This window comes from Phodopus roborovskii, unplaced genomic scaffold (genome assembly GCF_943737965.1).
Source record: "Phodopus roborovskii unplaced genomic scaffold, PHOROB, whole genome shotgun sequence".
Taxonomy (NCBI): Eukaryota; Metazoa; Chordata; class Mammalia; order Rodentia; family Cricetidae; genus Phodopus; species Phodopus roborovskii.
In genome coordinates, this window is record NW_026126567.1 from 17,610,249 (window position 1) to 17,623,650 (window position 13,402).

General features: G+C 40.5%; 1 protein-coding gene across 1 annotated transcript in view; it reads left to right on the top strand.

The window, feature by feature from the left end:
• The window catches only part of Vps13b (vacuolar protein sorting 13 homolog B), a 408,041-nt gene that overhangs the window by 282,538 nt on the left and 112,101 nt on the right, over positions 1 to 13,402 (top strand). The window contains exons 37-38 of the mRNA XM_051202586.1: positions 11,958 to 12,160; positions 13,185 to 13,392. Coding sequence (XP_051058543.1) covers positions 11,958 to 12,160; positions 13,185 to 13,392 — 411 coding nt within the window. The remainder of the gene's footprint in view (positions 1 to 11,957; positions 12,161 to 13,184; positions 13,393 to 13,402) is intronic.

A 13,402-nucleotide genomic window follows, 5' to 3' on the forward strand; every position in this document is an offset into this window, starting at 1 on the left:
TTGTTTTCTCTACAATTGAAAACCTTTCACTTAGCCACACAAATGGTCTGATTTTGTAATTTCCCCTTTTATATCAGACAAACTATATAACTCTCTTCTTTCATAGTTATGTTCTTTTTATCTTGTCAAACACAAAAATAGAAATTTCTGCTTTGATTAAAACATGCTTGGTATTACTCTGCTGGGCAGTGTCCATCAAACATTTTAAAAACACTTTTTATGTGTGTGTAACATTAAATCAAAATTAAAGTTAGTCATTTAACTGTAAAAAATTTACTATGGTAAAACCATAACAAAATTTAGTCAGAAAAATCCATTGTATCTAAGTTAGATAAGACTGGAGCAGGTTCTAGGTGTTATTGAAGGCTGGCGTCTGGGAGCATTATAATAGAGACCAATGCATAGTTCTTTTGGTTTTGTTTGTTTGCTTGCTTGTTTTTTAATAGGGAGGGGTAGCATCTCTTTCTGAAGCTCAGACTGCCCTCAAACTCACCTTGAAATCAGCCTAGCCATGATCTTGGCCATCATCAGACCAGGATCACCTCACAACATACATACATATGTATGTATGTATATGTAAATCCAGTAGTTTAAACATTTAACATTAATTTCATTATGTAGTTAAATGTCTTCAAATTGCAAGTTTTGAAGGTTTTTTTTTTTTTAAATACAAATATGTGTATTTTGTATAGTTTGTAGTTTTTTGTTTTGTTTTTCAATTGGGGGGTTGTTTTGCTGTTACTGTTGTTTTTATTTCTGACTTGTTTTATTTTGAGACAGAATCACACTGTGTAGCCCTGACTGTCCTGTAACTCACTGTGTAGACCAAGCTGCTCTGGAACTCACTATGTAGCCCAAGTTAGCCTCTAACTTGGAGATCTATCTGCCTCCACCTTCCCAGGTGCTGGGACTAAAGGTGTGCACCATGCCTGGAAGTTAGCTATAGTTTTGGTACGTGGTAAAAATAAAAAAGTCACACACGCACACACAGACACACACACACACACACACACACACACACACACACTCACACCCTACCAGTAGTCAAATTTCTTTTTGTAGTTTTCAAGTAGTGGTGTTCTATATGCAACCCAATCTTTATGGTATATCTTTGAGCTAAGCGGAATTAATGTCAGGTTTGTATGGACTGACTGTAATGCAGAACCCTAGCTGAGTCTTTGATTTTACCGTCTGTGTAACTGCTGTGAGCATCTGCAGCAGCTGCACTTCTCAAACCATTAGCTGAACCAAATTGAACCCAGTGACAAAGTAGTCATCTCAGACTTGCTGTTAAACCGAGAGAGGGATGGTGCGGCACACAGTACAGCATCTGCTGCACACATGGCATCCTACAGAAGGACTCAGGATAAAATAATTGTCGAAAATTTCTTCATTAAAACCTCAACAGTTCGCACTTGTTTACCCAAATCTGCATAGCTCCCCAATGAGACAACACACTTGGGGTTTCTTGGGTTCTCGTTCACTTTCTCTTTGATCCTTTTTGATGTGCTGACTTTAATAAACACAGTTAGAAACACTGTGCAAGAACACGGTGGAAAAAACTACAAAGGAGCAGCTCCAGCGGCAGAACCCTGCTAATCCCTAACTTACGCGGGCTATTTTTGGAGAAATATTTTTTTAACACTCTTTATGTGACAATGTTACATAAACAGCGAAAAGCAGTCCTTTCCAGATGAATTTTAATTTAAGAGCTGAAATAGATTTGTAATTCTAGAGGAATCCTATGTGCTAAGTAATTCGTAGAGAAACACCATTGGGAATGTGCTGTAGGCATGTTCCCTCACTTGTCAAGAGGACAGAAAAAATGAGTTTGCCTAATGATTATTTTTTTTTTAATCATCTAAACTGTTAGAAGTGTGTGGAAAGTATGTGAGAAAAGGGAATAATAAAGGCACGAAACAAGAAAGCTAATGCTTTCTCTCAAGCATTGTCAGTACATTGTTAGAATCTGTGGGCTTTCCTATTCATTTGCTAATTTTAAAAGGAATAGTTAAAAATCATTTACTGAGCTTGTTAAAAGAATCCCCATGTTCACTTTGCAGAGCAAAGTAAAGCGTTCAGTACTCTCTGCCTATAGAGAATATTCACACAAGCATCCAGCTCTCCCTGGACTCGTGCACTCTGGCGGGCTGGGTCTTTCAGGGGGCTTGGGTCTTCCTGTCAGTTCATTGTGCGGATGCTTGGGACACAGCGACTCACAGGAATGACTCCTCTCTGCTAGAAAACCTGTGTTCTCTCCTGTGTCTTAGTGAAATGGCCTTTGCAGTCTGATTGCAGAAGGCTCAATGCTTGTATTCTTTTAACTTGGTATATATTACAGGAAATCTTACAAGACAGATCTCAGCTAGAAATTTTATCTTATATTCTGAAATATTGTAAGGCCAATAATATTCTTTGTTGTCTGTTAAAGCTATCCCATTATAGAGTATGTTCTTTAAAAGTTGCCACTTCCCCCAACACAGGCACACAGCATGGTCCCCGCAGTGTGGTCCCCTCGCTGTTTAAAGCATTGTCATTTTGGAGACACGCGAAGTATGCAGTTATAAATTCTGGACTGGCAGCTAGTCAGGGTGGGGATTGATCTCACACTGTAGCACCCCTGTCAGAGTAATTTATGGCTCTATTAAGATGGCACGCCTTAGATTTCTGCAAACAAGAGTACACAGTTAAGAGCTGGGAAATCCCTGGACTTGAGGTTGCCATGTTCTTTCTCTGGGGTAATTAAATTGGCAACCTCCAAATAGACAAAAAGGAACAGGGAAACGCAGCATGGACAGTTTGATGACACACAGGGAAGAACCTGGGTGAAGCCATTTGGATGGCATTTCTAATTGGGAAACCACTGACAAGACTCTCTGACCATGGACACACTGAGGATTTTTCCTCCAGGCAGAAAGCAGTGAGTTGGCTTAAGTCACTTTCCCTGCCCTCGCTGTACTTAACTTTGTACATAAACAGAACAAGAGAGAGAAAGGAAGCACAGCCCTCATGTTCAGCCCACTCAGGACCAGCAAAGCACAAAGGACCAACACCCTGTCAGGCAGCAGAGTGAAACCAGGTCATTAACCAATGCAGTCTGGGTCCCACTTGCCCTGCTGTGTCGATCCTGAAGGTAGTCTCAGGCATCCTCATGGCTTTGGATGCCATTGGCCCTGTGGGAAATAAAGCATTCAGTTAGACATAACCACCTAAAATCCCATGTTGCAGCAGTGAGCTGTTTATAGCACCCCAAAGGCCCTTGCTGCTCTCAAAACCAAATGCATCTCTTGCCAGGGTCTGAAGGACCAGAAACTAATTTCTTGACAGTAAAAGACAGAAGACAAACTTAACTTTTAGGGATCCACTGAGGATGGAAACATAAATATCACTAGCTGACACCTATACAAATGACCAACAGTCCTCAATAAATACTGTGTGGGTACCAGGGTCCTTTCTCTTTTGAGACTCTTTCCCAAGTAGCTTAAACCCCACACTCAAGGAAAAGTGGTCTGCAACATCTGGGGTTTTATTTGTCATTTTGGCATACCTGGCAAGCAGAGAAGAAAGAGGAAAGGGATTACCCTGACAGTGAAACGAGTTACCGAATCTTGTGATAATGAAAAGCAGAAGAATTCTAATGCCTTTCTACAGTCCCTGAGGTAGAGGTGCGTTTATGGGTTTGCAGAAGTAAAATGTAGGCGGGCAGAGCAGATGGGCTAGAGTCTGTGAAACAACGCCTCCTCTCCCTGGACTGAGTACCACTGTTCACCCAGGCTGTTAGAAGGTGCACAGTTGCTCCTGAAGAACTGTCTCTCCACCCTAACATTATTCACAGACTGCTTGTTTTTGTCTGTGGGAATATTTATCTACACATTCTGGTAAACTATTGAGGCATTCTATAAAAAAGTAGGAAGTTAAAAAACTTGAAAATGAAATAAAAACTAGTAAGAATACTATAATTTCTACCCCAAATAATACTTCATATTACTTACCTAATGTGATTAAAAATTTTTTAAAAATCACTTAAGAGCCCCAACATTGAAATGTCTTTTTTTTTTTTCTTGCTGTAGTTGTCATAATGTGTAAGTAAGTCAACTATTAGACAATAATGAGCAGTATCAACCCCACTACTCGGGCAAGGTCATTTTTATGTTGTATTTAGTGTGTGTGATGGGGGTGTGGGTGTACATGACAGCACAAATGTGAAGGTCAGAAGACAGCTCTGTGGAGTCAGGGCTAATGCTCCATCTTTACGTGGGTTCTGGGGGTCACGCTCACATCGTCAGCTTACACAGTGTGTGTGTGCCATCCCACGAGCCCAGAGAAAGAGGAACAGCTATGAATGGTTAGTGTTTTTAAAAACTAGTGGGCCATGTTTATACAGAAGTCATCTATTTTGTTGAAACAAGTTATGTCCCTGCAATGTCCACATCTTCTATTTTTGTTATATATTTGTTCTGTGGTAAAGAGCTGTGTCAACAATGTGTTTATTGTTTGCCTGGTATATTTGTGCTTTTGTGTTGATGGATCCCCATATCTGGCAACCCAACAGGAATCATTTAAAAATCAGAGTATAGGAATTTGAGAGACAGAGAAGTAAGCGCTATGTTCAGTCTCATGCAATGTATTAATTTCAAGGCTGCATGAAAAATGAAAACTCTGTAATGAGCCCCAGACCAGGCTGTCGGGGCAATCTCCTGTGCAGTGGTGAACACCATGTACCTGCCCAGCCTTTCTAGAGGGAGATGAGCTCACATCAGGATGATAACCATCTCTGATTCATCACTGACCTGAACTCCATTTGAACCTAGTTAGACAAAAAAGCAAGCAGAATTCCTGGCCCAAACTATAAAACATAATTAAGCCCCTTTGAAACGATGTGTAAAAGAACATTGCCGTACCCCCGCTTATAACCACTACCACCACCACCACCAATAAAAACCAATAAAGCTAAATCAAGCACTGCCTGTAATGGATTAAAATAATAAATGTTCCTGGGTCTCGGTGTTTGAAGCCCTTGAAGAAAACAGGCTTCCAACAGCCAGAGTAGCTGGATGTTGGAAAGACATTTATTAATGACGAGTTCAAGGATGTGGCCTGCTTAAGATCATTGGTTTCTGTTTACCGTGTGTTACACATCTCTTGTGTTTTTACACAGCCCACATGTGTCTGCACACAATAATGGAATTTTTTTCAGCAAAAGAATTGTTAACTGTATAAATATGGATTTCTTGGGAAACCTTCATGAGACTCTTCCTTTCTGACAAGAAACCCATTCCCATTGTTAATAATGTCCTGTGTAAATCCACCTTCACACCTTGTCTCTACAAGTGTTAGCCTATGTCTTCCAATCAAATTTAGCTACCAGATTTGAAACTCAGTGCTTTTTTTTTTTTTTTTTTTTTTTTTTTGCCAGATTGCTTTTGGTCTCATGTTATATTTTCACCATAGGTCATTGTAGCGGCATGTGCCTGTCCTATGTGATGCCAGGTAAGGTGAAACGGTGCTTTCTGTTTCAACTTCTCTAGATTTGGTCACTTCTGGATAAAAACAACTGTACAGACCTCACACACAGTCATATTGAAGCAGTGTATTTGGAGAGAAGAAACCATGAATCTCATTGCACAGAAGGTTACTGCTGGAGAAAGGTTCTATCCTAGTAACTAAGTACTAGAGGTGTTTTCCTTTGCGTCCTAGCGTAGCACCTGTTAGTTTTGTGTTCTGGAAAATGGGTGTGTACTGAGAAGCCCAGCCCCGAGACTATAAAAAAAAACTATACACAAGCCACCCACCCACCCACCATGCAGTTGTATTTGTGACAATATTGAGTTCTGCCCCATGACCAGGGCAAATTGCCCTGTTGTCCACATAAGCTAGCAGGCTATGTGCTGAAGAGATCACTGACAAAACAAGGCTGGCAGGAATGGATGAATAGAAACGTTATCTGAGACACTCTCTGGTTCCCTGGTGGTGCCCTAGACCTATTGGCCATGTTGGCATTATAGGTGCAGCCATCAAGAGAGCTGGGACAGGAGAGCATGTATTTACCGCACCGTCACCACTTTGCACAGGGAAAATGCCCTGGCCTGAGAATACAGGCTCTGTAAAGCAGAGCAGAGTGAGTGCGCTAGGCTGTGGCTTACTGACCACCGGGAATTTGGGTGCTTGGCATAAACTAAATGCCTTTTTAGCTTTTATTTATTTATTTATTTATTTATTTATTTATTATTTGAATCTTCTTTTTCTTCTCTCAACAAAACTATATCACCACTTGGATGCTGGAGTCATCCGTCATTAAATGTCTGAGCTAAAAATCATTTCTAATGTCATAATTTTCCTTGTCCACTCTTCCCATAAATCTCATGGTCCAGACACATTGCATTTAATAATAACTAGATAGGTAATGATACCAACTTGATAGAACAGTAACCTCAAATAGAAAACCTTAGTAGGCCTCCACAGCCCCGATTGCAGATTCCTGACCTGTAGCTTCTTTGAAATATTAAAAATGATGTCATGGACTGTTGTTTACTATGTGCCCCTGGATGTCAAGGGGCTGCCTCATTGAGTTGACCCTGAAAAGGTAAAGGGATTTGCCCAAGGACATTCTGAGCTAGAATGGACTTTCATGGCCTTTGGTTTTTCTGTTGCTCAGACTTTATTATGTAGGGCAAGACCAGTTTCTAAACCACAGCAGCACATTACCTAGCAAGTTATTTTGCTTTCAACATTAAGTTTATACCCAATCTCCAGAGTGTATAACTGGCTACACAGGTGACTTCAGCAGGCCTGATGGCCCATATCTGTAAATGTAGCACCAGGAGAATCTGGAGTTCGCTGACAATAGGGTTGCATAGTGAGATCTTGACCACCCAAGCAAAAACAAAAACAACCAAAAAAATGGCCCAGCAGGACTTTCTACATGGAAATTAGTTCACCTCAGAAATCTTACAGATAACGTTTGCCATCCTTCCTCTCTAAGAAGACTGCCATTTAGTCTTCAATATGTGGTCAGATGTGCCGGCCTGCTTTCATAATGTAGATCCCCATGATCAAATCAAATTTTATTTTTCTAATACATACATGCAGTTTTGAGATGGAGAGCATGGTGGTGGCCTGGAGGAGAGGAAAGAGCTATGATTTTGGGGGTATTTTCATTTTGGTTTTGCAAGATCCTAGAGTTTCTAACACAAATTAACCTTCCTTAGACAAGGCCCAAGAATTTGCAGCTGGTGAAGAAGGCATTTCTTCTTTCACAAGGAATTCTCCTTTTAGATGGAAAGGAAAAAAGGAAAAGCTTCCTCTTCTAGCTTATTTTCCTGGTCTCTTGAATTCAGAAGCCCCGGCTCTAGTTAAAGTAGGAGTCCTGACTTTCATTCTCTAAGGAGCACTGGCTGAGAGGTCCTGATGACTCTGACATCTCCCTGCCTTGGAGAAGGCTCTGAGCTGACCTCTCACCTCCTGTTGTTTTGTTCTGGGCACTGTTACTCTTTATTCACTGAACAGTGGGAATAACTCCATGTTTTAATACATTACTTCATTCTGCCTTTTCACTTACAGTAGTAATAGGCATAATACATTTATATAGACTTATTACAAAGTTGAATATAAATAGGATCCAACCAATTTACACATTCTGGAGATTGGAAAAACAAAGTGTTTTTGTACCAAGTGCTATATTTTATGTGGCTCAGATAATTGCTTGAAGGAATATGAAATGGAAAGATTTGGGTCTTTGGCAATTTATTCATATTTCTGTGAGTCATACTTACAAGATTTTGTTCTTCCCTTTTGAAGCATCCTGATATTTCGCTGTTAGGCAAATTTGCTTCTGGATATTTCTAACATATCCTTGTTGATTTTTAGTAGCCCAAGATTCCTTCCAGCTGGATTTAAAAAACAAAACAAAACAAAACACCTGCCTGGCTCTGCTTGGCTTGCACATGCCATCACTGAGCACGCTGGCAAACTCCATCTGCAGGGGCTCAGCTTAGGCTGCACTTGGCGAAGACAGCATGCATAAGGGAGGAGCATTATATGGGGTCTGGTACATCCTGACGCTGACAGGCTGGCAGTGTTTCTAAACAGTTTTCAAAACAAATGGTTTGCATTTATTGGTCTTCTAAAGGAGTATTTTGAAGGTCATAAGACTATTTGTTCCTTGAATGTAATTTTTGTGCTCACTTGAAAAGTATGTCAATATGCAAACAAAGCAAGATGCCATTTATCACATCCGTTACTTCTGACATTACTCCTCAATGTTGTTACACCTCATTTACTCTAATTAAACCTCTGCCGTTGGTTTTCAAAAACAAATTAAAAATATAAACACAGAGTTTTGAAAGAGGTAGTTCAATTGGAAACTTAAACAGAAAAGCATTTTTTTGAAGGAGCAGAGACAGAAATTACACAGTCAGAATGGCCTGGCCACATGGTTACTGAAGTCAGCATTGGCCTTGGGACAGAAATGAAGTTGTTAGAGGAGAAACCAATGCCTTCCAAAGAACATCTATGATTGTACCACTGTCAGTACACCTGATGTTGAGGTTACACCTAGGTCTATACAAGTCAAGTGAAGGACATAACTTTTTTCAAAAACTGAATTCAGAAATTGAGGTTTTTAAAACAACTTGACCAATAGGGTGTGCCTGCTTAGCCTTTAGTGCCAGCACTTAGGAGGCAGAGGTGGGTGGCACTGTTGGTGGCTGTGCTGAAGGAAGTGTGTCACTTGGGGTGGGCTTTAGCCAGGCCCAGTGTTGCTCTGTCTTCCTGCTGCCTGCTGATCCAGATGCAGAACTCTCAGCTCCTTTTACAGTATCATGTTTCCCACCTTGATGAGAATGGACTAAACCTCTGGAACAACTGTAAGCCAGGGCCAGTCAAATGCTTTCCTTATTAAGATTTGCCATGGCCATGGTAACCCTTCACAGCAATAGACACCCTAACTGAGACACAGGGCCTGGAAGAGGTAAAACCCAAGGAATAGTAGTCATTCCTGCCATTCAGAATTGGGCTTAACCTACCATTCTTCTGCAGTAGTAAGGCCAGAAAGTAAAGAAGCTTATCCCCAAATGATGGAGATCAAAAAGACTAACTTAAAGGGTTAGTTCCCAGTGACCAAATTTGGTTCATTTTAAGCAGTAAATAATAATATTGAGCCAGGCATGATGGCACACACTTTTAATCCCAGTACTTGGGAGGCAGAGGTAGGCAGATCTCTAAGGTCAAGGCTGATCTGATCTACAGAGTGAGCTCCAGGACAGCCAGGGCTGTTAACACGTAGAAACCCTGTCTCAAAAAAATAATAATAATAATGATAGTGATAATAATGAATATTTATTCATAAAGTATTTAGGATTCCATACTAACACTAATACAGTGACAACTTATAAAGCAGGGAACTAGAAAGCCACCATTATCACATGACATAGCAAGCAATAATCATTATGAATGCCATTAGTGAATAGTAACATCAGTATGTGAAAGTTAGATCAGGAGATGTCTACTTAATCTCCAAGATTCTCGCCTCAATGGTAACTCTATAGTGAGTGGAAAATCTGAGAGACAAAGCCCTCAGAGTTACTGTGCATAGCAGTGAAACAGAAGGATCCCATGTCCCGTAGGATGCCCCAAAGGCATCCTTCCTTTGGTTCTTGTCCCTTGGGAAATGCCTAGCCTCGATCTGCTCATGGGAAAACAAGAAAAACTGAAAGTGACAGGTGGGCCCCAGAATAGTTGAAATTCAGAATCTCAAAGTCACATGGGACAAGAAAGCTGGAAGATCCACTCCGATTAAGAGAAGTCTTGACCCCCACACTCACTGGCAGTCTAGCTTGGGTTGTAGGCCAGGAGAAAGAGATCACAGGGGAAGAGGGGAGTCTTAAATGAGATAGAGCTGGGTGTGATCTGGGTGTGATGGTGCACAACTTTTAGTCCCAGCACTTGAGAGGTGGAAGCAGATGGATCTCTGTGAGTTCAAATTCAGTCTGCTCTACAAAACAAGTTTCCATGTCAGCCAGGGCATGATGAAACCCTGACTCTTACACACACACACACACACACACACACACACACACACACACACACACACACACACACACACACAAAGGTAAATAACATGACTGTGTGAAGGATGTATTGAAACTCCATATTTTTGAACATAGTCCTAAAATATTTCCAAGTTCTTGGGATTTTTGTTGTTGTTTGTCTGATGAAAACCTAAGACAAAATAGCTTCCAAGGTTTTCCATTTATCTTTCTTCTCTTACGGTGATGTAAGATGAGGAATGACAGAGATCTGGGTGCTTTTCTCTCCGGTCTGGCAAATCAGAAACCTGGAGGGCAGATTCTAAACTGTCAAGTCCACCCTGTAGGACAGGTCCTGAACAGCTGCTGCCATCCATGCTCAGTGACAAGAGCTGAGGTGTCACAGCCCCATCCACACTTAGGCCACAACAGCCTCTTTCCCTCAATGCCTCAGAGTACTTTCTCATTCAACATAAGAGAGAATGGAACTTGAAAGAACAAAGTAGGAATTGATGGCCTTTATACTGTGTCACAGATCAACACAGTTACCAGGAGATATAGTAACTCCAGTAATAAAGATGCTTTTTAATTTGAGGATAAGTTTGAGCCTATTTCTAGGTTTTTACTTTTTGTTTGTTTTTCAGTGTGTAAGTGAAGCATAGCTTCAAATTAAGATAATCCGCTCTGGTGTGGCAGTGAATGCCCTTGCTCCCAGCAGTCCAGAGGCTGAGGCAGACAGACCTCTATCTGTCTGAAACTAGCCTATTGTACTTAGCTAGTATAGCCTTGTCTTTAAAAAAAAAAAAAAAAAATAAAAAAAAATCAAAAACCTCAAGGTAATTGTGAAGAAGAAGTTTCAGTGGAGCATGTTTGATAAAAAACATTTAAGAAACTCATTTCTCACTATGGTCACTTGCAAATAAGCCGTAGCCCTAACATTTGTGCTCTGAGGCCTTCTACAGAGGACTTAAAGTTGCCTCTCTTATTTCAACATTAAGTAGAAAAGTCAGTGCAGGGACTATACTTTAAGACATGCATACACCATGAGTCTAAGGTATTTCTTAACATTTCATCTTTTTGCAGGATCAAATAGCGTTAGGAAAATAAGCCCTCAGCATTACAAATGTGGCCTGGTGAAATTCAATATTCACAGTGACAATTTAGAGTATAGGTTTCTTGGGAGGAAAGTGAACTCACCACTTAGCTGTGCATCTAAATATCTTCAAGCCTGCTGTAGGCTTTATGAAAGGTTTTGATCCACACTCCTCCTTCAAGTTCAAAAGGGAGCCCATGTCTTAAAGTCTACTCCTTTCCTGGTATATTTACTTTGAACTGTAGCATCTACTTTTTCTCATAAATCTAACCTGCCACTATCTGTTTTTAAGACTTTGTAAACCTGAAGTGGTTATGAGGTGTGAAGTTTGGATTAAGCTAAAGCCTTTAGAAAGCACATGTTATGTGTTTTGATTGTTTTGAATTTTAGCTTGGGTCAACCCAAAACTTGAGTGTCTAGCACAGTAATATGCTGTACTCTGTTGCTGTAAGAAATCACAGAAAATTGCCCTTTCACGTCATGTTAATAATGCACAGATGAAGCAGCTGTCCTTATTCTTAATGCACTTGTTTGAAAAACTTGCAAAATTTAATGAAAATGTCTCCACTCATAAAACCTAAACTGTGCACGCATGGGAAGAGTCATAATGCTTTGGAAAATGTCACTGTGTTAGAAATGTTGAGTGTCTACCTGCTTCAGAACTCTGTATTGGTGGCGCGGAAACTGGTGGAAAGCCAGCGGGGAAAGGGGAGGGACCCTGCAAAGGGAGACTCCCTACTGTTTAAAATATGCCTGGTCCTCTCCCTACCCTTTTGTTGTTGTTGTTTGTTGTTCGAGGAGTAATTAAACTGTACACCATCTCTACCTCTCTCCTTCAGGCGTAAGTCTTGGATCATCACTCCTCCTCAACATAAGCGATTTCCTCCTTAAAACAAGCCTCAAAGAAAGAAGCCGGACTTTGATAGGACCATTCTCCGCTACGGTCAACCTGGAAGCTAAACGATGTAAACACAGTGGCAGTCCAGGCCCACAACAGTCCATACCAAAAATAGCCATGGATTTAAGAGGTGGTCTGCTACAGGTCTGTAGGGGTCAGCTGTATTTTTCCCATAAGTTCTTAACTACCCTGTTGTTGTTATGTTTTGCTTTGCAGTACTTCACTAAAACTTAAGGGGTTTTTGTTTGTTTGTTTATTTTGTTTTGTTTTTGTTTTGTTTGTGACAAGGAAGTATACAGTGGATAATATGATGTGACACCCATTTTAACAGCAATATTGAAGAATGGGTCCCATGTCATCTTGTTTACCTGTTTCAACAGTTTAACTCGATGGATTGGGTTTTGTTGTTGTTGTTTATATATTCAGGGTTTTGTGATCATTGTTGTCATGGTCAGCCTTAAACCATCTTCTTACTGTCTACTGATCGATCAGCTGAGGGAGTTTGGGATCTCTTCTGTGAGCATCTGCAGACAAGCTCTTCCGTGGACCTATGTTAACCACGGTGCCCCACTGGTCATATGACCATTACAGAGCTCTACATTCTGGAGCTCTCCAACTCCTCTGACACTGAACACTGGATTGTCAGAGTGGACCAGTATGTTGACAGTCTCACTAAACACAGACTTTGGAAAGCCTCTAAGTGCGCGTCCGTTGGTCAGCTTCCCTTTCTCTTGTTAAAAAGCAGCCTTGGCCAGGATGATTTGATCTCAGGACAAGTGGAAGGAGCTTTTCCATGAGACTGTTATAGTTTTATTAATATTTGTCCTAGAGAATCTGTATGTCCAGTCTAGGACTTTAAGAAATATTCTTTTTCCTCTTTGCTAAATGAATTCACAAATGCTTCACACCAGTGTCATAGCATCATTAATCTGGAGTTTAAAGTTTACTGTTAGTCACACAATCCGTAATTTTTTCTTGCTGTTTTGTGTTTATTCAAGTATTAGAATTTCAAACAATGAATTATTATTTCTTGGAAATTATAATTTATTATCAGTAATTATAATGGACATGATTATAGTCTCACATTAATTCAAATATGATCTGTACCTAATTATCCTCAAGAAATGTTTTGTTTAAAGACCGTTAATTTTGTCATACCCTTTTGAAGGTCTTCTGGGGTCAAGAACATTTGAATTGCTTGGCCCTTCTGCATGAACTACTGAGTGGCTATCTTGAGGAGGAGGGAAAGTTTGAAGTTCCAGTTCCCGAATCAGCACCCCAAATGCCATCTCCTGTGGATAAGACTCAAGCTTTTAAAAGTGAACAAAGTTCAGATGACCTGCGGACAGGCGTCTTTCAGTACATACAGGATGCTGGTAAGTCCAA